Consider the following 27221-nt stretch of genomic DNA (forward strand, 5'->3'; position numbering starts at 1 on the left):
TTGAGTGCCTTCCTGGGTGTCCAAACATTTCCTGCCAGAGCATGCCATGCTGTGCCTTAGAGACAGAGGCCCGTGCTTCTGTGATGATGTGCCCACATTGTATTAAGCACCTTTGCAAGCAGAGTCTAAGGCTCCTTTGTGTAGTCTGAAATAGCTCTGCACACAATTACCTATCTGTGAACTGACATTCTGTAACAGGTGATTGTCCTCTGGCCCTTGAGTGGATAAGAAACTTCATGTGAAAACCTGAAAGAAGCTTAGACATGTGGAGTCACATCTAATGCATTCTAAACCTAATTTCTCATACAAGAAAATGCATGGAAAGATGAGCTGTAGACACACATGAATATTTTTTTAACTTAATCAGATTAGCCTTTTTAAGCATATATTTCAAAACTGTTTGTTTACTGTACTATCACATATTTTTCTACCACACAGCTTCCAGATTCAATGTAGCCTATTTCCTTTTCTCTATAGTCAAATCAATTTATTTACATTGTAAGAGTTGCTTGTAGAATCACTTCAAGAAATTGTAATTAAATTGAAAAATTGATAGCATAGCATAGCATTTGTTTATATTAGTGTAATTTAGCTAACTAATTAAAATGTCATACACGTCACTATCCCAAGTAAAAATGTCAGTGATGTTGCTATGTCAGAAATGTACTTTACTGATCACTAATTAGCATAACAAGATAAGGAGCACAACTAAGAAATATGACTTCTTCATTTAGCACAGCAAATTTTGCTTTGCAGGGACAGAAATACTGTAGCAAGCTAGTCTAAATAGCAATTAAATACATACATTTTTGGTCATTTTAAAGCTGTACAGAAGCTGGCTGGCACTTCCAACAAAAATAAACAAACGAGGGAAACTTACAAAATTAATCATTTATTTTAGAGATAACCAAACAAGGTACCAGCCTTGAGGGCACAGCCATACTAAAAGTGAACTCCCCTTTCCAGCCACATGCTTGTATTTAATATGCCTTTATGTAGCTGTATTTTGTTAACCACTGACAACAAAATTACAATTCAATCATTTACTAGGTTTGATGAAATTGGTTGACATGAGATCAGTTATTGACAAAGTTGCAAATTCTAATAAAGATAATTACATTTAACAATGAAACACTTAAAACAATTTTGGGAACAGGTGAAGGCTGTCCCTTACAACAGCCAAGGGGCTATAAATATTCAGGATATGCATCACCTTTGACATATTCCTTTTTCTAGACAATGTACTTCATATCTAAAATCTTTCAGCTGATAAGTAACAATTTGGTGACATTAAAAATAAACTGAAAATAGTTACTGTGTTAATATTTCTTACATGTTCACACAGTATAATGTTGTAATGTCCAAAGCAATAACCAGAATGCAATGTACGTTTCAGTTTATTTCCTATTTAATGTACAAAGATTTCTGGCAAATGAAAGAGCGCAAAGGTGATGTATGTCTTCGGTTATGTGTTGATATCAGTTATTTAGTATGAGCTTGAAAACTAACTTCCATTTCTGTTGTCTTTATACTTGCATAATCAAAGGTATGTTAAAACAGGGACTTTGAAATTGTACTTATAATTAGCTAGCTGACTTTGAAGTTAATACATGCACCTTGTCAAAGCACAAGAGCCCAAAAGTTGGCCTACTGTTTTAATGCTTATTCATTTATTTAATTACGTGTCAAATTCTTTTACCAGGGAAACTTACTTGTTGAAAACTTTCTCAGAGGAACTTCTCTACAGGTGCAAATGCAAGATTATGGGAAATTGACATTTATTTCAGTCATTTCACAGTTCATTGCATTCACTCCAAAGCAAGATAAGACTGTGTTAAGGCCGTGTAGCATCATTTCCTTTTTAGAAAAGTCACAGAAGTTGGTAGGCTTAAAGGATGACAGTCCGTTTGTGGAAGTATGACATTGACAGTCATTTTATTCTTTGACACAATCTGGGTAGACTTGTCAAAATATAAACAAATAAGAATATTTTTGTATCACTCACTACAAGTAAAAAAAAATCTAAATAAGAAAACAAAGCCAAAAAAACATAAGATGATCGGGCACTGTTCAAAGGCTGTGAGTACTTTAGCATTGCCTTTATTAGTACTTTTGTACCATCTAGTGGTCAAATGAATGTTCTGTCTTTACTTCAGGGGAGCCGTTCACTCAGCTGTACTGTGGAATTGAACATAATTGAATAAAAAAACACAATAGCTGTGAAAAGTTTAGTTTGGTTTTGAACCTGCATGACTTTCAGTTTTCTATTATTAATCTAACGAAGGAGAAACTTGCTGTTTTGTGCTCCTGGCTCCTTTGCTGATAGCATCCCTGGAGTCACTAATTCCTCTGCAATCCCTCGGAGGCCCCCGTTTTGCTGCGGGGAGTTCGAGGAACTGTCTGGAGGTAAAATCCGCAGGGTCCCCGGAGAAAGAGGGAAGGGTGGCGGGGGAGCGCCATACCCCCCGCTCTCTCAGAGACTCGCTCGCTGAGGGATGTTTATCCAGCCTCCACCCCCCGCGTTCAGTCTGCCATCCTTTGCCCCCCACTTCCCCCCACCACCCCCGGCAGGGCAGGCTCATCAAACACCCGGGCCCCGCGGGCAAAGCGCCACAGCGCGGCCCACTCTTCCTCCTTCAGCATCGCGTCTCTCTGTGTTTGCTTTGGCTGGTCCCGACTGGGAGAGATGGGAGGCGTGACCCCAGCGGTGGGCTCTGGCTCCGCTGGTAATCTGGCATTCAGCGGCAGGGATGACTGCTTCTCTCTGATGCCGTGCTCTTTGCTTTGACGCTGGAGAAGCGGAGGGATGTTGGAACTGGAGGGAGGCAATCGATGTGATTCGGGCAGTGGGGGGGCTGTTGGGCAGCTGCTGAGTTCTCTGCTGAGAACCTGAAATGGAGCTGCGCATTCATGCCAAATAGCCATTTCAACAGGGATAATAAGACTCCATCATTTTCATTCCTGTGACAATAACTCTCATACATATGTACAAAATAATATTGTAACATTGTCAAAGGCTGTCTTTGTGCATGCCAGAAACTGGTGGAGTCTCAGGGCACACATATTCAAGGAAGCAATAACTTGGGTATGAATCAAAGTAGACCTTGAAAGGAATTCATGCATAACAGTAACAATTGAGTCACAGTCACAGACTTTGTAATGTCAAAGCATGTGACACACAAAATGTGCACTTTAAAATCAAATTACGCAAACTCTTTCACTCACCAATGTTTTCCTTCTTCATACAGTGACATATCCATATAAATAGCAATACATGGGGAAACCTCTGTTCATAAATAAATAGGCTGGTATTTATTATATACAGAAGGGGATCTCAAACTTTATGACCTCAGCATCTTACTAATATCTTTGCTTGATTTCTGCCCAGCCCTGGTCCTAGACTACTTAAGTCATCCTTTACTGTGAATAGTCCATATGAGAATCTACTGAGCAGTGTTCTAAAGAGCAACGATAAACCCAGAGGAAGTGTAATTGATAATTCATATCAGTACTGAAGAGTTGAAAAAGAGCTGTCAGATTTATGGAACTTACATTTTACGTTCGGTCATTACAGCATTTTTTCCAGGGATTTCTTTCTTGGTAACATCTGTGTACATATTGGATTGTACAAAGTGTAGCTTTGAGCCTAATGAGACTTCCTTGCTCTGTGTTTCAGGCAGAAAGTGTTTGAAGACATTCAGCGCCTTCTCTGCCCTGAGGACATTATTGATCAAGTTGTGTTTGACTTGGAAGATCCCAGGTGAGGTAACGTGTTAATTGGTCAGGGGATAAGTGTTTGAATGATGAGTGCTCTTACCTGCAGATATTGTTCTGTTGTGTTGGGCAAAAGAGATATCCAGAAACTATCATCTGAAGACAGGTAATAGACACTTATGATGTACAAATCACCAAGTACCAACAGCATTCAAACATTAATGCAGAGGTTTTTATTCTGTATTTTTCTTAACTGCAGCCTTATTCCTAAGTAATTCAGTACATTTCAGAATGGAGTTCATTTAAAAGGTATTCAACCAGTGAGCTAGTGGGATATATATCTAAAATATCTAGAAATGATTCCCTCACCACTACTAACTGGCTTAGAGATCTCAGTGCAGCAGTTTTCTTTTAAGAGCCAGGTAAAGAAAAGATGTAAAGCCAATGTCTTATGAGGAGTGTTTCTAGTTTTTCTCTAGAGGCGCTGTAGCCTGTTTCAGGTGCATCATGGGTAAATGTAATTCACATCAGAGCTTAACCCAGCAGTATTGCTGTAAATAAGAGGGATATTTACATCAGAACACATCAGGAGCATTTATGTTGTGACATTCAGTGTTGGCTATTCCAAAGCCTGTTGGAGACAATATAGAAACAGTTTTCCTTTGCTGCCATTTCTTGCCAAGAACAACCCCACCAACAATCCCTCCTGCTGAGCGAAAATGGATGTCCTTATATGTTCTGATAAAACAGTAATTGGTCATTCACAGATTGGTAATTAGTGTTTCAAACACCTGACATGGAATCAAGAATCACGTACCCATAACAATAATTAAACCTTAAAATGAGAGGATTGCTTCAAGCTAAGTGTGGAAGGAAGCAAGTCCTATGCTCCTGCCATAGAGTTATTTGTTTCCAAATGTTTCCATGGATTGTATTGTATCGTCCATTTGTTTTGTTTCTATGGATTTGTATCTTTTGTGGCAACAGTTGCTTGTCTCATACATTTAATTCAACCTTGAAATACTATTGCAGGAGGACAATGTGTATATTTTATTTGTTTAGCAAATACCTTTAATTAGGGTAAAGAACAGCATTTCTATATGATGTGTCACCAATTTGTGTGTGCATATTTACTAAAACAATTTAGATTAAGTATATTGTTGAAACATGCTACACTCGCTCCACAACCAGGATTCCAGCCTTCAGGTTTCTGGTTACTAGTCTATTTGATACCACTATGTCAAACAAGATAAGTCAGACAAGCGTGTAGTTTGTATCTCAATTAGCATCATCTCACTGTGGATTTCTGAAGGGGCTTTGTTGGACAGAGCCTTTGAGCAGCTGGTATTTCATTGTCAAATCTTCTCCTCCTAACAAAGAACTTCCTTTAAGCTTCCATAAGGGGGCTGTTTGTATGTTCCCATAAGTCCCTGGGAAAACACAAGGTTATTTTCTTTTCTTTTATCGATGCTAACTGAAGCAGCATTCCTAGCAGAGCTTAAGTGCTTTACATTTTGAGACTGCTCTTCTGGGGATTCTGGGAAATAGAACTTTCATTTTTTTCTCTTCATAATTAACAGCAATGCTCTGTATTCATATAAATTTTCCCCTTAGAATCAGTCACAAAGGATCCCGCTGTTAAGCTGTTTGTGTGCATAACGTGAATTAATCAGAATTATAGCAGCACATCATATTATTGTGCCATATTTACAGTTGCCCACCTTGCTCTTGTCAATCACTGAAAGCTGACTTACAATCTAGCCTGACTAATGGCCTCACTCCTTTGTTAGAACGGTGTGTGGAATACAGAAATAGCCTACCCCAAAAGGTCATATCAAGGGAGGAAAAGATTTTTTATTCACTTTTGTATAAAGGAAAGCATCTGAGGGAACTGGAGACCAGGCTTGCCCTTATTTGTACGGCGAACATCCTGATTTCATTCTGCTTGCAATCCTGTCCTCTCTGTCTCTCTCGTGCTCTCCCTGCTCCCTGCTCTGTGGCCCATAGCCCTCCGGGTCACCTGGAACACCCAGACTCCCTGCGCTTCTACTCCAAGTTTGAGAGCGGGAACCTGCGCAAAGCTGTCCGTGTACGCAGGTACGCATGTGTCTTCTCACATTGCTTCGGCTCCCTGTGTCACGTGACAGATACACCTGGGAATTGGATGTGGTACTTCCATTATTTTTGACACAAAGTATAATGTATACATAGGTATATGTATATTTATATATATATGAGAGAGAGATCGCATTGTCAAATACAAGGCAGTAGTGCTGAAATGCCCAAGTCTGAGTTAGTTTGGTGTCAGGTTCAAGTTTTGTGTTACAAGTCTAACTGCTAGTCTGTGAGCAATGATAGAAGGTTACTGTGAGTCACCCACGCAGCTCAACCAGCAGCTTTGGTGCATTGAGGGACAGATAATGAGATGGGTGCACTGTGTCACCTCTCCACCCCTCCCCCCCCGCCCTCCCCCCCAGCCATGAATACGATCTGATTCTGAACCCCGACGTGAACTGCTCCCAGCACCTCCAGTGGTTCTACTTCGAGGTCAGCGGCATGCAGGCCAACGTCCCCTACCGCTTCAACATCATTAACTGCGAGAAGGCCAACAGCCAGTTCAACTACGGTGAGCGTGGCTTTAAGCAGGGCCAAAGGTTAAAGCCAGGAAGAGATAGCAAGTCAGATACCCGAGGCCTGGACGCCTGCAGACACCTCCGAGTGCCGTCTCTGTCTGTGTCTCAGTAGGGGGTGTGTTTCTCAGTGGCGGTCCTGCTGAAGCTGTCTGTACTGTCGCGTGTGTGATGTATGTTCCTTTGCCACAGACAGGATTGCTCCCACACAGAGTGCTAAAGGATGTCATGGTGGTCGATAAATCTCAGCCTCCAGCTTCCCAGGCTCTGGAGTGCGGTGCTCTGCCAAGCCTCTATGCAGCGCACTTACACTTGACACCAGCTGTCCTCTGTATCCCAGAAAATACAGCGCCTTGGCATTATAGTCCGTCGTTCTCAATAGCCGTTGACTTGTTTTATGCACTTTTAATGTACCTGCTGTAAAGTGACCCCATAAGAATTTAATCAGTGATTGTGCTTTTATAATGGGTCCCGCTAAAGGTTACTGTTTCTTGTCATTGATGTATATGGCGAGATGGTGGATGTTGGGTAGTAAAGGAGTTGTAAAGTGTGTGTAGGTAAGCTGCAGGTGTCTGATGGAGGCTCGTTTGGTGTCAGGGATGCAGCCAGTCCTCTACTCCGTACGTGAAGCCCTGCAGGGACGAGCACACTGGGTACGAGTGGGAAGCGAGATCTGCTACTACAGGTGCGTAGCTATTGCCATCATACATACTGCCATTTTATATTTACTCACACACGCACACACACACACACACACACACACATCAGCACAGTGCTTTCAACCATTATTATTGAACAGTCTCCTTTGCTCCACAAACACATGAGATGGGCATTCAAAAGATGGGTGCAGAGACCATGTTCAACATTGGGTTCTACGCTTGCTTTTTCTCCAGCTCTTTGTATTTACTGCTAATTGGCGCAACTGAGTTTCTTTTCAAACTCACGTAATTAGATTACCCACCTGAACTGATGAAGCGGGTTTGCTCTTAAAGTTTTGTGAGGTGGCTCAGGGGAAATTTTCTGCTTTTTCCTCAGCACTGTTTTTTTCATGCTTTTTGCCCCTTAAGACAATTATATTTTGTAATTTGTGTAATGCTGTTTGTATAATATCTAACTCTCTATAAGGACATCTCATGAATTGTTTATGAACTGTGTGGAATGAGATCAATGAAGCACTCTTGCCACAATTTGTTTGCTTGGTGTGCTACATCAGATTAAATTTGATTGATTAATTGAATTATATTTGTCCCCTTCCAACAAGTTGAAGCTTTTAATGACTAGAACAGTGGTCATTGCGTATCTTTCTTCCTAGGAACCACTTCTGTCCAAGCGGTTGCCAGAAGGGGCCGTCATACTACACGTTGACCTTTACTGTGACTTTTCGACACAGTGACGACGTCTGCTACCTGGCTTACCATTACCCCTACACCTACTCCGCCCTCCAGGTAGCTTCTCACTCCCTCTCGCATCCCTTTTCTAGGATTTCTGTGCTTCCTCACCAACCCCTTGCCTGAGCTGAGCACTGCCTCTCTGTTCTTTGTGAATGGCCAATTTAAGCAAAGCGACCTTTGCTGTGGTCACAGTGCAGTCCTGTTTTTTTCAGTAAAACGGCATACTGGCTGACGGGCCTGCGGTCACTCTGTGTTCCAGACACACCTGCGGGTTCTGGAGCGGTCGGTCGACCCCCGCAAAATCTTCTTCCGGCAGCAGAGCCTGTGCAGCACCCTGGGGGGGAACCCCTGTCCCCTGGTGACCATCACCGCCTGCCCCCCGTCCCGCAGCTGGAGTCACCTTTACCAGCTCCGTGAGTGACACGCAGCGCCCCGCCTGCCCCTGGCCCTGCGCTCTCTCAGCCTCCCCTCACTGGGGAGGCGTGTGCTTTGGCAACAGCTCAAAGAGGCACAGAATCCGCTAAGAGACCTGTTACATGAGCACCACCTGTCAGAATACGGCTGTACACAGGCAATGCAGGCAACGCAGCCCCAGGCTGGCTCACAACCTGGTACATGCCTTTGTAGAGAAAAACTGCTAGTGCATTTCTCCTTACTGGATGCAAGTGACTCAGATCTACTTCAGCCTTATCTCTGGCCCCAATGTGAAAAGAGAATCTGTGTGGTCGAGGGGGTCCTTGCAGGTTTCCCGCCGCCTTGGCCGCTGTGGCTGTTACCGCTAATAGGTGGCGCGGTGATTGGAAGGTGAGGGGAGGGGGATGGGCGGAAGGCCAGTGCAGAGACGCGGCCGATTTCTCGGCCTCGGCCCACGGGAACCTGGTTTTGCGTGAGCTCCTGAGTGACAGATGAGTGGGGTCTGAAGGAGGAGGTGGGTGGGAACAGGCTGACCTGGCTGTCCCCCCGTGAGATGACACAATGTGGGGACGCCTCTGAGCCACATCACCAGGGAGCCCTCCCAGCCCTGATCCTCTCTCTGATTAATATTGGGGTTTGGAGGGGTTGGAGTTGGGGGGCAGACAGCTGCATCGAGCTCCCCAAAGACGGGCTGAGCATATGGTGTACAGTCGAGCACGGGAATGTATTATCATAAATAAAACTGCCATATTTACGTCTAAAGCGGATTCTTGTAAGGAAGGAGAAAGCAGCCCCCGTTTCTGTGCCATGGCGATGATCATGGACTGTAAAAGCTCCACTTAGTCCAAGATGTAAGAGCATGTACGGGCATCACGTGTTAAAGCTTTCCTCTTCAGGCGCTTTCTTTGCCACCTTTCAACACCTAATGGAATTGCATTAGCAGTGTATGAAATCAGGTGCTGCTTTTGTGCATCTTCTCTCTTCTGTGACGCTCAGGAAATTTGCAGCCTTCATGTAAAGTATTGCCATCTTTAGATTTTTTTCTCGTAAAGTGCCAAGTCTCAAAAGGTCTTCTTTTTTTAGACTTGGAATTAGCGAGTTAGATTTCTAAATGTTTCATTTTATAGCTAAATATGTGCATGGTGCTAATCAACAAAATGCAAAATAGGTGCCTAATTTTGCTCGTTGACCTTTGTTTTTCATCAAATCAAGAAAGGATTGTTATTGTTCAAAAAACTTCAGCACGGCAGGATTTAAAAAATATTTACAGTATCATGCCTGAATCGTCACATATTTCATCATTAGTATTTCTAGCAGCAGCTGGACTGCTAATGTTGCATTGATATATTAATTTACCAGTAGTTTGCTGCATCTATTGGTATGGTAAAGGGCAGCATGTTTTGATGAGAATCCACATGACCTATTTATTTACTTTTGTCTTCTCCCCTATTTATAACCCTAACATAAGAATTGCCAGTTGCCAGTGGTGAAGCTTCAAGTACATCTTCTGCACCCACATAAGAGGCCAATGTCAGACAAATGTAATCATCCAATACTGTTGAATTGCAAGCCACAACTGCTTTTCACACTGCAAGTCCCACAGTGTACCAGGAGAGCAAATAACAAAGGAAGGATAGGCACTTAGTCATGACATCAGAGCAAGATTTCTGATGAGTCTTATGGCACCAAGACTGCATTGAGGAGACTGGCTGTAACCCACCCTCTTCTGGTGAAATGAAGCCAAGATGTGTTCTACTGCAGAAAACTTGTGGTTATTGTTGGAGAATGAGCTTGGTCTCAAACCCAAATCTGGGCAGTAATAAGACAGCTATCAGAAAGCACTATTTCCAACTTAGCCCCAAGAACCCATGTTTTTTTTTTAAACTGACCAATAATTTACCGTATAGAAGACAGTGATGGAGATGAGGGCTAGCCTAAGTTACATACCTACCATTATAACTTCTACGTACTGTATGCACAATATAGCAGCCTCCCTGCTTCACAAATTTGAACTTGCGTAACAACTTTGAACTGTCTGTCATGCTGCCACTTTCCCGACACGCGGCTCCCGGCTGGCTGATACACTGCCTTCTGGTACATCTGCACCGCTAAGTAATTACTCCTATTAGGGTTATTAACAGCAAGGTCAGATGCTTTCCCCTTTCATTTTGAGGATCTGTCCTTGTCAGCACAAAACGTGCAGTGCACCATGGAAGCCCGCACTGTAAATAAATCCCGGACCCTTCCACAAAAATGGCTCATTTCTGAGGACTTTAACACCAATTAACTCCAGCATCGAACCAGCCCTATAAACCCCCTAGCCCCCCCCAAATTCTGTAATCACATTTCATCCTCTTCTCACTCGCTTAATAACAAAAGATCATACACACATCTTTCACTGCTGTTTTTTTTTCTTTTTTGGGCGACATGATTTAATTAAGGGAACTAATTAAATCAATGTTGTTCGACTGTCTGCCACAGCAGTAATAAATAAATGAAGCCTATCTTGAAAGCTGATAATTGATTAACAATGCGGTATAGGTCATGAATAATTGTCAGGAGCTTTTGATAATTAAGCAGTTTATTTGCGTCTTACGTGAGAGGCGCGGCATTGTGAGAGGGCTGATGTTTCTGTATTGCATGTCGCGCGCTCCTCGCTGCTGACTGGCTGCATTTAAGCCCTGTCAGTGAAATATCTTGTTGACGAAACAAACAGCGCAGTGACAGCTCAGTTAAGTAAATAAATAAAAGGGTTTAATTAGAATCTGGTTTATTTGCACTTTGATGTTGGTTTAGAGCATTAAAACTTTAATCTGAAGCGGTTGTGTTTGATATGCGATTTCCAGTCAAGCAAATAGACCTCCATTAGGTATTCACAAGCTGAAATTTAAACCATTCTTAAAGCAGGTGGGAAGAAAAGATGGTGATATTATTTAAGATGTTGTATAAAGGTCTCTTTAAATATCCATTGAGGTATTATGGAATTCACTCTCTGGGCTCTTTACTTATATTGCCATATAAGTGCCATAGGAAAAAAAATTGGCATACTTGTTATTAATTTAGCTTTTTTGATAATGAGAAGAGAGCAGCTGAATAGGAAAAAATAGCAAAAACATCAGCTGTATGTTCAATTTCGATTCAACATTACAAGTAGTATACTTTCTAAGAACAGGTTGTACTTCATCAATGCTACCTGAGTTCTGTATAGCACCAGCATCAATGAGTTTGCTGTGTTTTAGTGTTTTGAACAATGGTGCTTTTGGCCTGAGGGGTGTGTCTCTATGTGTCAGTGTACTGTTGTGTATTAATAAATTAACCAATTGCAACAGGGCCCCTTCCTTAAAGGGTCACTTATAAGGTTACTTGTAAATTTCTACCTGTCTGCCTTGTCAGTCACTAGTAGTTGATTGTATTTAAATTTCACAAATAACCCACATACAATATTTCACTAACAAACACAATTTTCTGCTAAATGACTATTAGCATGTGCCTGAAAAGTTATCAATGGTGGAAATGTGACATTATCTCAAAGCTAACAAGAAGGCTAAATTGTTGCACAAACAAAACTGTTGATAATGTGCTTATCTGTCACTGCTGTTTTCTGTTTACTAAAAAGACCGGAAATCTTAATGGAACTGGAAACTTGCTAACAATGTTTGCAGTGTCGCTCCTTCTCAGAATAATTATGACAAAGAGATAATAAGCACAACATGTACAGTTTTTTCTCAGTGATTTCTGCTCCAAAACCAGCCTATGTTACACCTCCTAGGGGAGGAAAAATGTATAGACACTTATTTTAGGTGTAATTGGAGCCCTCTGTGAAGCAGTTTTGTTATAATCCTGTTTAACCAACACTTGGCATACTTAAGCAGGAGCCATCATATGACAGACATTAGACAATATTATTGGATTTTTTTTTCTGTTTTAATTATTTGAGATGGGCTTCTGGTTTAAACATGGACAGTTTATGTTTATATTTATGTTTATGTATAATTTTATGAAGATCTCTCAGTCAAAACTAACAAAATGCCAACAGCAAAAACCAACAGCAATTAAATAACTTTGGATCAGCAGAGGTCTGTCAGAGAAAATCAGTTATGATTAAAAATGGGATTTAAGAGACTACTGGGAACTGACAGTGGTCCCTTAAGTTTTTGTGACATTGTTGCAGCATACAGAAGCAACTGAAAATACTTTCTGAGAATGAATTTGCTAATATCCATTGCTCACTGTATTATGCCTTTTCTACTTTACTGTCTCCTTCCCCTGTGATGTGAGTGAATCATTTGCTCTTCTACACTCACAAACTTGGACTGTTATACCCCATTGATGAGGCAGCCATCCTCAGGTACATTTGTGAGAAATAATAGCTCTGAGATCGTGTGATGAAATTTGCTTTCCAGTTCATGGCTGCTCAAAGTCAGCAGAGAGGTCAGGGAATAATCTTTTTGCCTTGCACCCATTCCCCAGATACGTAAAGGGGACTTGCATTTAGTATTCTCTTTTTTTGAGTTCCTTGTATATTCTATCTTTCTTATTTTAAAGTGGTTATTTCTGCCCACAGTTGTATTCCAGCATCAACATTCGTCTGGCCCTTATGTAAGTAACTAGATTTTGTTATGAAAATGTTGAAATTCTGAATGGTTCTGCAGACCTCAGCTGCACTTTCCATGCTGTGTATTCACCTCTATTTGTACGGTATGTGTCTACATTTATGTACACAGAGTCAGCGTGTTTTCCACAACCACAAACACGCAGGTGATGCTGGCAGGTAGATGCACGTTACCATGATTACTAGGCCCTTCAGGGGAAAAAATAAATCTTGCGGAATGTTTGTCTTCTGATTGCTTTAGCTAAACTGTCATACTAAATGGGATTATGCTCGATAATTAGCAAACCGAGAAATGAGCCCAACGTAATTGCGGTGGAACGTTTTTAATTAATAAATTGAAAATTAAAGCTGAATTTTCATAAGCTTTGCAGGGCAAATTCATCTTATAATTAGAAATGGACATCTCTGATTTGTACTAATTACTCCTTATTTGCATATACAGGAAGGGTTTACTGAGGAGAGAGAGATTGCTTTTTGATTGCCAAGGGCTACCTTTGTGCTAAGCAGCGTGGCAGCTCACACGACTCCCTTTTTGTTCCATTAGCTGACACTTGATCATCAGCTATACCCTCAAACTTCTACACGTTCTGAGGCTAGACAGTGTTTCATTGTATTGGTGCTCCGTGTTCCTTTCAAACACCTTCAATGTGGACTGCAGTGAGGTTTTACTTTCTTTGGCTCAATGCTGCCCTCTGTGGCCACCGCCGACAAAGCAGGTTTAGATGCTATGCCCGAAATGTCCTAGCTGGAGCTATGATCCTGATTGAGGGCACTCTGCACCCAGTCACAGAACCACTGATCTTAATGTCATCCACATGGGCTCCGCCTGTTCTCTGCACCCATTGTTCCAGCCCGTTCATACCCAACACGGTATGCAGATCACTGACATAGCGCCTAATTTTTGCCCAGCACATGACACCCTTGAACGGCTTGCTTGTTGGAGCTCTGACACAGGGATGGAATAACTGATTAAGGGTGACAGGGTTTCTGGAAGTACTGCAGCCATGGCGGGGCATTCCGGGACAGGGGATCTGCGCAAAATCAGCCCAGTTTTATTCTCATCACAAGTATAGTTTTGGGAGTCACTCTGTGATGTGCCCTGCTTGTCGCGAGCACCACTGCATTTTATTAGCTCGTTGAGGAAGGTCGCTCCCAGGAGGCCCAATTTGGGATGACGCTCTCCTGTTTCAAGGTTGCCTCAGGTGTGGCTACAGAAACGGAGAAAGGCCGGATGCATTACGCAAATAGAAATAATATGACGTGGCAGCCAAGCTGGTCACAGACTACTGTAAGTGTGTTTCTAATCTTGTTTCAGCAGCTCTGAGTCCTCTGAGGTCTGCTCTTTTTTCATCCTTTTTTCATTTCAGGCCAATCTTTGCGAGAAGGCAATATCTCAGGGAAGAGTGTGTTCTCCCTCTTTTTAAGCTCTTGGCCTCAAATCAGTGTAAATGCTGCAGTAATTTTTAAAGGTTTAACACCAGCCTTTTATGAACACTTTATGTTAAACGATGCCATCCCAGCATTAACTAATTGGACTATAACTGGAGGGTAGGGGCAGTGTGGACCTCAGTGTAATTTGTTGAGATGAGCAAATAAGAGATCAGAATAAAAATACTTGTGAGAAAAATGAAAACATGGCAGCGCATTAAAGAACTTCTTTTTGCACTTACAGACGTTTGCCTTTGAACCATAGCCACCCTATCCTGTATGTGTTTATGTGTTAAAGGATCAAAGCAGATACAAACAGACTAGCCCCTGATGTACTTCGTAGAACTTTTCAGTTATTTTGCAGAGAGCAGATACTGTGGTAGGATTTGCTGATAGTAGCATTCAAGAAATAGAGTGCAGACTAGAATGGGATCAGATTGGTATTCATTTATTTTCGTCTACTTTTGCTTTTCCAAACATTTTTAAATTTAAATCCTTGCCTACCATGTACAGTAGCTAAACATCTCTGTAACATAATGTTATTCTGTCAGCCTTTGTGGTATTTTATTTAATTAAAGACCCATTAGATTCTGCTGATCGGAGAATGATCAGAAGGCACTATTGAGTGGTGCTAAATCAAAGTGATTCACAGTGAAAGGCCCTAGAGGAGCTTCCAGCCCCACTTAATCCTGTGTAACATAATAAATACACATGTCCAAGATGTGTGTGAGTGGCATGTTTGAGCAATTCCTCAACAAGATCATTAATAGCAGGGAGAGCCCTCCCAAGAGGAGCACATGATACAGTGTCAGCTCATTACCACTGCATTTCCAAAACACACTCTCCACTGTACACAGCCACTGCTATGCAGTGAATTCCCAGGTGGCAATGTGGAGTAGTGGGGGGGGGGGGGGATGGGGTGTCAGATGCTGGTAGAGGAATCATGGTTCTTCTTATGACTTCCTCCATATGTGTGTTAGCGATTTTTACAAAATTGATTAAAATCCCACAGCACTGATGTTTAATATGGTGTAGGGAATTCCACCCGCCTAAGTTTTTTTCTAATGCATCTAAATGAACCCAGAGTCTTTACATTTGATAAGGACACTGCATCATGAATAAAAAGAACTAAAGAAAAAAAATAATGCAGATGCACCACAGTCAGCTGGGGTTAATTTTAAGAGCAGGGATGCACAATACCGAGTCATGCTGAGTTACTCTGAAAGTACTATCATTATTGCTACCACAACTAGAAAAGATTGGCAGGTAGGTTTTGGTATTTAACACCTATATACACAAAAAGACGTACAAGTGCGCATGCAAGCACATACATGCATGCACACAGGGTACACGCAGACATTGTAATTAAAGGGTTCCCGTGCACAAATCAGTGCTTTTGGGATGTTTTGGGTTTGGCAGCAGGGGGTGAGTTTTCTCAGATAGCCTGAAATCAGCAGGCGCTAAAGAAATGAGGAGAGATGTAAAACAACACAAAACAAAGCAAAACAAATGATGCAAAAAAAAGCCTGAAATTGCTTTCCTCTTAACACCTGAGCTGCGGCAGAATTCGCGCCTCTGCGCCCCCCCATTCCCTCCCCCCCGCCCCAACCACGGTGGCGTACGCACGCACGGCGTGGGCGGCACGCTTCGTTCTCCTCGCTGCAGGTGTGGGACGTCTGGGCTGTCTGGGATCGCAGCGCGCGCCGCGACTGACCTCATTTGCGTAATGTTCTCAAAACACGCCCACATTCCTCCGCACTTCCACTCCACACGCACGCGGGGCCTAAGCCTCATTAGGTAGCAGGAAGCGTGAAGCCGTGAATCACGTAGTGCCAAAGACAATTGTGCAGAGTAACGTGGGATGTAAAAATAATGGTGCACACCTTTGTAAGTAAATAAATGAATAAACACTAAAGAGTTTTTATTTGGCGAAGGGAGCAATGCTTTGCTGTGTCCAAGCGGGCTGTTTTCCTTGAGCTTTTCATTGTGCTTGCAGTGGGAAACTAAATGAACCGGCACAGATATATTAATTACCCAGGTTTTATATATTTATTTGCTCACATTATAGTACTACTCACTGCACTTGGCATTATTTGACCAGAATAGTCTTGAAGAATCAATACAACGTAACATGTTTTGGTATATAGGAGTTGTGAATCCTTATTATCATGAATGTGACAGTTGTTTTTGAATGGTGTGCAATATCGTTTGGTACCCCATATGTGAATGATGGCATTTTAAGCTGTGCAACAAGTTCACTTGTATCCTTGTTGAGAATAACATGAGGGAACGCTTTCAATAGAATATCCTTCATGTATATACCCCATCTGTCATATCTGAATCACAGGGATTGATATATAGCCAGTTACAGACTTACTCATAAACCTGTTGGAATTCATACACCACTGTACATGGAAAGGGTTTTGCTCTTTTTATAGCACAGGCTTCTTCCTGGTTACTAAGGGGACTGAGACTGTCCACAGCTGTTAATTTCCCTAATACCAAAGATCATAAATCAAACCTGTCTGTTTTTTTTTATTATTAATTTCCCATGTAAAATGTAGTCAATTCTAATAAATTGTTTAAATGAGTACTTTATGCATACTGTATATAATGTTAATGGGTACATTTGAGTGTGTGTGTGTGTGTCTGTGTGTGTGCATGTGCTCAAACAAAGTAATATTACAAAGTGCATCTGATACAATACCAATTAATTATTCATTATGAGTTTGGTGGTTGCAGCTATGAGAATCAAAGCAGTACAATAATATTGATCTGGTTGACTGGTTTTCCCTCTGGCGTTACTGTACATTACATTTGCAGAGTAACTTACGTTATTTTTACATGTTACCCATTCATACAGCGGGATATTTGCAGATCCAATGCAGGTTGAAGTACTTCCCTCAGGGATACTACAGCAGTAGCTGAACTGAACCAGAAACCTACAGGCTTCAACCCTGCCCCTGGCCACTATGCCACACATGGCATTTTGTTCCTGTTTTACAACAAGTACCCACACACATTCTCTCTCTGTCACACACATACATAGTCGCACAGTCACACATTTTCCCTCTTGAACTGGAATATAAATGATCAATTCTCCAGGCTCAAGCAGGCTGCTCTGGAGGGAAAATTAAATCCACGCTTCAGACTGATGTGATATTTATCACTCTCATTTTATCTTCTGGACATTTCCTTCAGTGGAGCTTGCATTTTCTCTCAGTCGCGTTTTTATATTCAGTCAATTTCAATATAGGTAGATCTATACAGAAATCATACGCTTCTGTTTTAGCCAGAAGTTATTTTCAAGACGTTTTGCACTTTCAAACTGTAACAAATTCAAACAAAACATTTATCAGCAGTTTACTGTACTAATGTGTGTACTAATGTGTATGTGTGTGTGTGTGTGTGTACACACACACATATAGTATACACCGTTCTTCTATATACAGAATTTTATAGTGAATGCAAATCATTACTCTGTACATGCAGTATGTCCCACCCCCACAATTTCAAATTTAAATAAGGGTAATACAACAAAAACAAAATGCAACCATGTACCACTTTCCAACATGGAAATAAGAGACTGCAAATCCATCATAGATAAGGTAAATCAAAAAATGAAATTCCAAACAAGCGAAAATAAAGATATCTCTCAGTTTGTTTACATCATTCATCTGCCCTTAAAACCAGGCCTTCCCGCATGGATGGTCTTTGTTTTCTCCTCCTTTAATGTCTGCCGCACCTGCGAGATAACATTACATATGGGGCACACAATAAAGGAAGACGACAGGGTATCTTTAAAAGGCTGGCCATAATCCATTACCGAAGGATCAGTGCAAATGGAATTTCTTCTCCTCTTGCCTGGTTGAAAGGCAGGCCACAATTGCCAGACTAAATTAAATTCTCAATGTGTTCCTGATATGAAATCCATTTTGCTCTCTTTTCTAAACATCAACTTTCTGAGGAGAAGTGGCATAATTCCACCTGCAACGAAAATGCATTGCCCAGAATTTGATTCGTTTTGTCAAAAAGAAAGCTGCAGCAGTTGTTCAAATTGAAAGTACAGTGTGATGTTGCGAAATACTGTTTCTAAGTCACCAGTGATTTTGATACATTTATGTATAAAACATAAGTAATAGTTAAATGATCAAAAGGCTAGTCATTGTCATTTAAAAGACTGAGGATTTCCTGAGTTCCGAATCCATTTCAATGCACAGTTCATGCTGCATGTTCCAAAAAAGTGACACTGTCAATGCTACGAAAAAATTTTGAATTACTTTCGAGATCTGTGGAAGATGACCAAAAGCTTATCTTACCACAATATGTGGAGCTTTTGTTCATTCTGATGAGTGAGTGAGAAAGGAAAGGCCTGTTTTGGATGGTGTGATTACTTGTACAGGGGGTAGATGAGGGTAGCTGTACCCCCTGAGAAGCTGTGCTGGTTAGTAAGTCGTCATCTCCCCCTACCCCACAGGCAACCGGCCGTACGTGGTGCTGACGGCGCGGGTGCACCCGGGAGAGAGCAATGCCAGCTGGGTAATTAAGGGCACCCTGGAGTTCCTGTGCAGCAGTGACCCTGTGGCGGAGGGCTTGCGCGAAGCCTACATCTTCAAGATCGTCCCCATGCTCAACCCGGATGGGGTCATCAATGGCACGTGAGTCTGCGGCACTGCGGGCCACGCCCCCTGCTCTCTTACACTTGTGCTCATAAATCTGTGAGGAGCCGACATCACTGTTGTCACAGTGCGGGTGCAGCTCAGCTAGTTGGTGACACAGGCTTGTGCAGAAATCCAGGCCTTTCCTGTCTTTCAGATGCATAATTACAATGCTCTTTTCAGCTTCAAAAGCTACATAATGTTTGCTGTTTATGTCAGAGTGATGGTTGCTCAGACTTGTTACCCAGGAACAAAATACACTGCTGTGTGATCCTGTAGTGGCTTATATGTAACGGATAGGCATTGTTGTGACATTGCCAGATAACATCTTACTTGATGCTCTAAATTGAATGTGAATGGTCGCCATATGATTCCCTTGGCTCTCTGTCCTTTTAAATGCAGCACTACCCTATTGACAGTCTATTCTTGGCAAAAGGTGATCGATAACCCACTTCACCTTCCCCTTACCCATGGCTGATGTGATTTCCTCACTTACAGCTGGGATGGGGAACAGGCCAACTCGACAGTGCAATCTTTTCATTATTGCGAGCCAAGTGTCCTGGGAGCTTGAGCAAAAAAAAAAAGTAATTGATCAGATTCGCTAGCCACAATACGCTGTTTGTTTGGACCAGGGGAAACACACGCTCGTCAATATGAGTGAGTCTCTGCAGATATCTCTCGACCAAAAACAATTTTTCCCTCCTCCAAGCCCTCCTGACAGTAAGAGACACCATCGGCCGAAGACGCCGGCCGAGAACTGCTGTCGTGGCCCTGTCTCGGGAGAGAGCTCCACATGGTCACCTCAGACAATTTAGCATTGGCATTCGTTCTTAGTCCTGAGTGCTGTGAGTCTCTGTCAATGTTTTCCCGCACCCCATTTCCAGGTTTACAATTACTATGCGCATATTTTGCTGCATTGATTGATCATTAGACGTCTGGACTCCACTTTTCTACTGTGCGAGACCATTTATTTATTGCGTTCCCTTACTCTCCTGCACAACCGAAAACACCGACGTTAGCTTGATGCCGCAGTGTGTTTGAAGATGATATTTTTGCAGCCGTGAAATTCACCAGTTTACGTCTCCAACACACTCATAAACAGATCGAGCCGCCCTCCTCCCCATAAAACACAGGTGGCTTTCAAATTGGTGTAAATACCTAGGTTCATTTATATGGAAATGTGCCTTAAGTGTTTCCTAACCTTATAAATTCAAATTATGATCTGAGGCCTGAAAAGGTCACATTTGGTTATAGCGGTTTCATCATGGTATTCATTGACTCTGTTGGAGAAAGAAAAAAAAGGTGTTCGTTTGATGTTGAAGAATCCAGTCTGAGATTTTTATACACTGTCTTTTCAACCTGATTTGGATCATGTTTCAATTCCTTACTCTTGTGACACAGTGCGCTGACGATCGTTTCCATGTCAACCATGTGTTTTACTGATCAGATTTTCTCGGAATGAATAAAAAAATCGTAAGCGATCTTTTGCCACCACTCATTTCATGAAGTGAGGAAGTGCGTACCTGAGTCACTGGCTACTCCAGTGTAACAGCATGCAGCACATAGCATTATGTACACTGGACTAACATTCTTTGGGCTATATTATATCAGAGTGCACAGGTTGCGTGGCATTGTTTTGTACAGTGTACTGTGGCTGTCAGTTAAGTGAACCAGGCTTCCAGATGGGGCTTTATTGAGGGGCTCACCGCACATGTTGCCGAGCTGAGTGTTCACGTGAGCGTCTCCCAGGAGCTGGAAGGAAGCCAACACACAAAAAACTGCAACACTGATTCCACAGGTCAGCTATTGCAATTACACTGTTATGTATTCATTAAAATAGAGGGGGAAACTACAAATTACACACTGCACTGCATTTAAAAAAGTATCTGATTAGTGGGTGCTGTATTGTGAGTGGCTTATCGACATGTGATTGGTCTGTGATCAGTCTGTGATCAGTCTCATATCCTGGTCTTGTGTGTTCAGTCCCAGACTTCTGTGTTTTATGGTCAGTGTAATAGGTAAATTTGTCATTGAGTTTTGGGGCTCTCTGGCCACCGTAGTCATGTCAATTTGTTTTGGTCAGAAGACATGTGGTTGAGCCTCATGCAGTTTGCACAAGGATCTGGGCTTGGCGTGGGCTCAGGGTCAGTAAACCACTGCAGACAGCCAGAGGGGAGCTGTAAGCGTCTTTTTCCGGAAGCATACATATTATTGAGGGTGCAAGGGTTAGGGTGTGTGTGTGTGTATTTATGCGTGTGTGTGTGTGTGTGTGTGTGTGTGTGTGTCTGTGTGTGTGTGTGTGTGTGAGAAAGAGAGAGAGAGGTGGGGATGGAGGTGGCAATCTCATAGTGTGGACTGAGCTTTGTGGGCCATTGTCTTGTGTGCAATACCTTCATATTGCAAGTGAACTTGAAAGTAAAGAAACATTTCGACTAGACTATTAGTGTATATGACTAATAATAATAATAATACTTGATCAACAATAGCATTGATCATCATGATTTTAATGTTGCTTAGGATAGTTATTATTTCATTGTTGTTTCGTTGTGTTGTTATTACAATGTGTCGGAGCACAGTACACTCCGATATTCTATTAATGTTCCAGGAGGCTGTCTGAGAAAAGTAATATACTATTTTAAGTCTGTTGTTTGATTTAGCAAATGAGATTTACTGCGGGCTCTTCACTGAAGTGTTGAGTTCTCGGTGTTGCTGACGGACTGCAGGGATTCCAGCTCACAGCTTGGCTGATTTGTAAAGTCTGGGAATACATCACTCGTTTGACAAGCCGTCTACCACACATCTCATTGGGAGCTGTTATCATGGCTGCTTCCTGCCTGTAATTATGCGGGGCAAAAGCAGTTCCAGTGCGTGAAAATGAATGCTGTTATCACATACCTGTGGCTCAAATCTTTTAGCGGACCAGGTGGGAACAGACGAGAAGAGATTGTCATTTACAACGCCGACCTTGAGAGCCAGGGAAGAGAAATGCATTAAGCAGACCCTTGGGGGAACTTCTTGCAGCCCAATATGAAAGCATGTCAAAGTGGATAATCTCCTTATCATGCAGCAATATGGCTTTAGGTTTTTTTCTTTTTTCTTTTTTGTATATCCAGTGTAACATCACAAAGGAACATGAAGGCCAAAGTACAGCATTGTCATTTTAGAAGGAAAATGTCTCATAGTGCCTTCAGATAATACGCATTTGTGTCATCGTTTGAGGCTACTATTTTAGCTCATTCGTGACAGTCATACAGCAGAGAGAATGAATCACTCACTGTGTATAAAGAGGATCAGTCTATACTGCTAAATTTTTGGAGTGTTTTCTATCTCATGACCGTTTATGCGTGCATGTGTGTATTCTGTATTTTGCTTTGGCAACAGCTCATTGACAGAGAAAGAAGGCGAGAGAGAGAGCGAGAGGGAGAATGAGAGGGAAAGTGAGGGCAAGAAAGGGGGGGAGAGAGGGGAAGAGAGCGAGAGTAAGAGTGTTTAGCCCATTTCTGTGCCCCAGGTTCCCACCTGCAGGTGTTCAGCATGTGTCAAAATACAAGAAACCACTTAGTTACAGTTCACTGAATAGTGTCAGTGTGATCGGTACTGCTGAGGGCTTTAGGCTTTGCAGCTGTGCAATAAAAAAGGTGAATGGAAGTAAAATACAAACACCACATTATCACATAAATATTTACTATTAATATTTATTTGTCTCTTGCCCTGTAAGCAATGATTTTTGTCTGTGCGTTGCTCATATTGTCATGCCTAATAAAGGTTTGCAAAGGCAGAAGTACAGCCCGTGATGCTGTAACTGACATTTAGGTGCAGCGGACTGTCACTCAGTATGCAGTGTGTCTTTTCGATTTGTTTTTGCAGCCTGGCTGCAGCCGTCCAGTCTCCCCATTCTTTGCTTGAGGGGAGAAAACAACCTCGCTAAAACGCGCCTGCCTTCATTCAAGAGCAAACTGCACTGTATGTTTGTGCCAAAGCAGGAAAATGCCGGATTCAATTATACAGGAAGGAGTCCGGCTGTCTTCCCCTCTGGGAGCGCTCGCTCGTCCCTTAGACGAGCGTGGCCTTGCCCTTTAGCACCGAGGAAATCTAAAAAGCTTGACCCTCTTTCAGGCGTTTCTGCTGACTTAAGGGGGGCCTGGGTTCTCAAGGTATTTGCTGGCTGGTTCATAGCTACAGTGCTATACTGTCAGTTGGAGTGCAGCCAATGAAACAATTCAGCCCTCTCAAAAAAAAGAACGAGAAGAAGACGAGGCTGATTGGTTTTCTGTGGAAATTCACTGGCGTTTTCTTCCATTGCCTCTCTACATTACCCTATACCTCAGTTTCAGGTTCATTAAATTAATTGCCTTTTTTTCCCCTGCCAGTGTTTTATTGAGTTCCTCCAACAGCTTTTTTTTAATGTCTCCATGAACCCTGACTGGATTTCTCCTCCGTTCTCATTCTCTGCAGATCTGCCCATTAAAAACTTATCGTGGAACATTTTCTTGTCACTTAAATGGTGACTTATGACCTCTTGAATGCATTTGTTGTTTTCTGTAATTTCCTTCTGTTGGACCTTTAAAATGGAGTGTTACATTAAAGGGATATGGGGGGTATTCATTCTGCAATGGTTCTTACTTTAGAAAATAGACCAAAAAAACAAATACGTAAAAACTGTAATAACAGTTGGGTACCCAAAGTTAAGGACAAAGCGCTAATGAAATTGACCAACCATAGTAGACTAAACTTTGTTTTAATTCTGAGCCATAACATGCAAAATAAGGGTCATATTCTAGTAAATTCAGGCGTTGTCTAAACACACTGTTTAAAATGAGGCTATAGCAAGGCTTGTGTTTTTACGTTACATAAAGTCAGTGAATCCTAATTTTAACTGAAATTATAAGGATTTTAATTTGAATTGCCATTCCTTTTTCACAATAAGTAATTTACATTTTTGCCCTAAATATGAATTTAATGAAAACATAAAATGTCTGTTGTTTTCAAGGATCCTTATTGGGATGGAATATTTTGAGCTCAAACGTAGTTATTTAATCTCAGAATCAAAAGACCGAAAAAAGAAGTGGTTCCTTGGGGTTATAATAAAGCAGTTTTTCTTTAGTGATTTCTAGTATTACATGCATACACTTAATCATAAAGGCACTCACTTACTACAAAAAAATCAAAGCATAATTCATGAATCCTGTAGAACATAGTATTACAGATATCCTCACGCATTACACATGTAAGAAGAGTAAGAGCAGATACCTTCCTTTCAAACATACTTCTTGGTGAAGTATAGGTGAGAATGGTGGAGAATAATGATGATACAAAAAAATCCATCCTTACAAACTGAATTGGTGCCAGATTAGTAGTTTCATTCCAAAAGTTTTGTTCCAAAAAATGTAAACACAGCCAAACGAGTGTTTCTGAACAGGACAAGCACTTCCCCTTATTACAGTTTATTTACACCAGTTGAGAGTCAGAGGTCGTGGAAAACAGCCGCTATCATTAGAATTTTCTCTTACATGGTTTATGTTGCTTCTGTGTATCCCACTAGATAAAGACTAAGGGTCCTCTGCAAGACGTCCTCTCTGCTGTTAAAATGAAAAGGAGTGTTTGAAAGCTCTGAGCAGAAAGGAGCAGCATACATTTTCCCATAGCAAGCAGGATTCCGGGGGCAGGGGGGAGCAGAAACATTGCTAAAACTGGAAGGAAACACAGAGCTAAGCTGTATTAAAATGTTTTGATGCATTAGGGCAGCCCAGCATGCGACATTGACATATTGTGAAGCCCCCGCCGGCTGGATTGAGACAGGCGCGTGATGAATGGCACGGCCCATCAAGGAACATCTGTTATTTATCATTCCTGCGGGCAGGCGTCGACCGCTGCCCGGCCAGATGCACGCTCTCTGAACTGGCACAGGTGATGGCTTCCTATAAAGGCGTACATTGCGCACCAGTTCTGCCCTTCTTGATAGTGATGGGAGAGTGTGGCTGTGTGAACCCTGTAATGGGTGGAGCTACAGGGAGCTGTCAACCACTGACTGGTTTGAATCAATCGAAAGAGCTCCATTTCCAGAAGACTTGCTGTTCACCACAAAGCTGATTGTAGCGTTTCATTCAAGTTTGTGAGTTGCTGCTAACACCACCATGGCTCCACCCATTTCAGGGTTCATGAATCCTCTCTCTCCCCTAACCTCTCCTCATATGACTATGTGTGGTGGCCAGTTTTTGTTATAGTGCTGTGGAAAGATGAAGATGTCATTTATAGAATGACAAACAGTTTACACAGTTCCGCATGAATATGCTGGTGTTTCAACTGCTTTAACATAGAAATGTCATGTGAACTACAGCATGAACCGTGGGTTTTTAACCTGAATGTAGGGGCTTTACAGTTAAAGTCATGGTGGCTGAGAGTTACAGCTCTTTCTGTAATGTGTCATTTGGAGTGTTTTTTTTTTTTCCACAGTGAATTGCGGACATCGCAACATTAAGATCTGAGTGCATTGTTTTATATTCATTTTTAAGAGCCATGCTGCAGTTTTATTTATTTTTGCTGCTATGGAGTACGCCTGATGCCTTTTATGAGATGCAATGAATCTTTTCTGTAGTGCTGTGGGCAGAATGATAAACGCCTATTAATTCTTACACTATGCAGCTGGTTCCATTAAGAACAGCATCAACTAGAAAATTGTTCCTGTTTTTTTTCCCCTCCTTTTCCTCCTTCCAGAAACACCAGTGCTTTCTTGTTTGCAGAGTCCATTTCCACCAAATGTGTTCTGTGCTTATGTGTGTCTAGACAGATAGGGCGAAGGCCAGGTATTTGCTCTCAGTTTTATTGAATGCTGAATGACATTATGTGGCTAAAGGTGAACAATATTATTGTCTCCCATTTGCTGTGCATTCCAAGAAACAGTGCTGTGCGTAACTAAACCACAGACAGTCTCCATGGAGCTTGGAACAGGATGGGGTGTAATATGACAAGAAAAAGGCTGCTCAGACATTGCCACTGACGTGACTGAATGCGTTTTCCATCAATGAATTCTTTGATTCATTGGTTACAGAGCCTTTAAAAATGTTATTATGAATTAGCAGTCAAAGGTTTCTTTTCATTTAGCTATATTATAATCAGACATCGTTAACCAGGGGTTGGCTAGGATTTGACCCTGTGATGTTCAGGTTCAGAGTGTACTGCTGAAGGTAAACTGGAAAAAATGCTGCTGGCTGTAGACCCTGGATTCTGTCAGGGTCACATGTAATTACACACAGAGTCCTATGTACATATATAGGTAAAACGAGTAGCCTTGACAGGCAGATTGGTCTGTTCTTGTTGGTAATGTTTGCATCCTTATTTGTGTTTATTTGAAGCAGCCTCCCATTTGGTTGGTAATTTTTATGTCCTTATGTGGGCAAACTGAATGAATGAATTTTTGTTATGCATTTTGTTCCATTTGTATTGCTGCTGTGATTTTTTTTTCAGAGCTCATGAAATCATGAAATTTGAGAAAAAGTGATGCTGACAGCAAGAAGTATGGTGATCATGGTCATGATGATGATGATGATGATTACTGTTGGAGACTGTCTTTGGGGTCAGAGGGAGTGTGTCTGACCTCCGTCTGCGACTCCGTGAAAAGGCACCGTAGCTTTTGACTTTGCAGGCTTGATGCATCAGACTAAAGCTTTCCTTGGGGATCTTGGAGTCTAATCCGCACTGAGCCAGTGACACATTAGTGGTAATCTATATCTCTCCTCACCTATGGCAGTGCACACGGTGTCCAAACAAATGGACCAACACTTTCCCCTGCTCTACTGTGATAAAACACCACTGTAAGATTTAATTGCTTACTTTTCAGTAGCTTATTTTCAATGAGCTATCAGACAGGGGGAAAAAAATTATATCGTGAAAAAAATAATACAGCTGAAACCGATAGCCCACCCCTTTCCCCCATTAATTAATTGTGGTGTCACTGAGTTAAAGAGCTGAAAATGAGGCGTCTCGCTTTAACACAGACAGGCCATGGGGTTAAGAAAGCATATTTTGTGTGTTATAATAATCCCCATGTGCTGTGACTGATAAATGATACCATGGCCTCTGTGACTGATTCCTTACCTACAAAGAGGCGCACTGGAAATTACAAGGATTGCTTGTGTGCCGGCAATGAAATTACCAGGCCACTTCCACTCTCCCCCTCCCAGGAGAGAGGCTCACCTCAGCCTATCAGGCAGGCTAGAAACGGAGGAAACGTTTTGCAAGCACAGCCAATACGGACAGCATAGCACGGGCCCTGAGAAATGAGGTCTGAATGGATCGGAGGGGCCTCCTGGGTGAGCAAGAGGAAAACTTCAGAAAGGAAGAAGCCTCTCTGTGAAGACTCCTACACCTTCCTGCT

At 42.0% G+C, this 27221-nt stretch overlaps 1 protein-coding gene across 1 annotated transcript in view; it reads left to right on the forward strand.

The window, feature by feature from the left end:
* Window positions 1-27221, forward strand: part of LOC118788161 (cytosolic carboxypeptidase 4) — a 120610-nt gene that overhangs the window by 32507 nt on the left and 60882 nt on the right. Inside the window, exons 12-18 of the mRNA XM_036544053.1 lie at window positions 3677-3760; window positions 5722-5811; window positions 6192-6340; window positions 6942-7029; window positions 7657-7789; window positions 7995-8148; window positions 18667-18847. Coding sequence (XP_036399946.1) covers window positions 3677-3760; window positions 5722-5811; window positions 6192-6340; window positions 6942-7029; window positions 7657-7789; window positions 7995-8148; window positions 18667-18847 — 879 coding nt within the window. The remainder of the gene's footprint in view (window positions 1-3676; window positions 3761-5721; window positions 5812-6191; window positions 6341-6941; window positions 7030-7656; window positions 7790-7994; window positions 8149-18666; window positions 18848-27221) is intronic.

The sequence above is a fragment of the Megalops cyprinoides genome, chromosome 13, assembly GCF_013368585.1.
Source record: "Megalops cyprinoides isolate fMegCyp1 chromosome 13, fMegCyp1.pri, whole genome shotgun sequence".
Lineage (NCBI taxonomy): Eukaryota > Metazoa > Chordata > Actinopteri > Elopiformes > Megalopidae > Megalops > Megalops cyprinoides.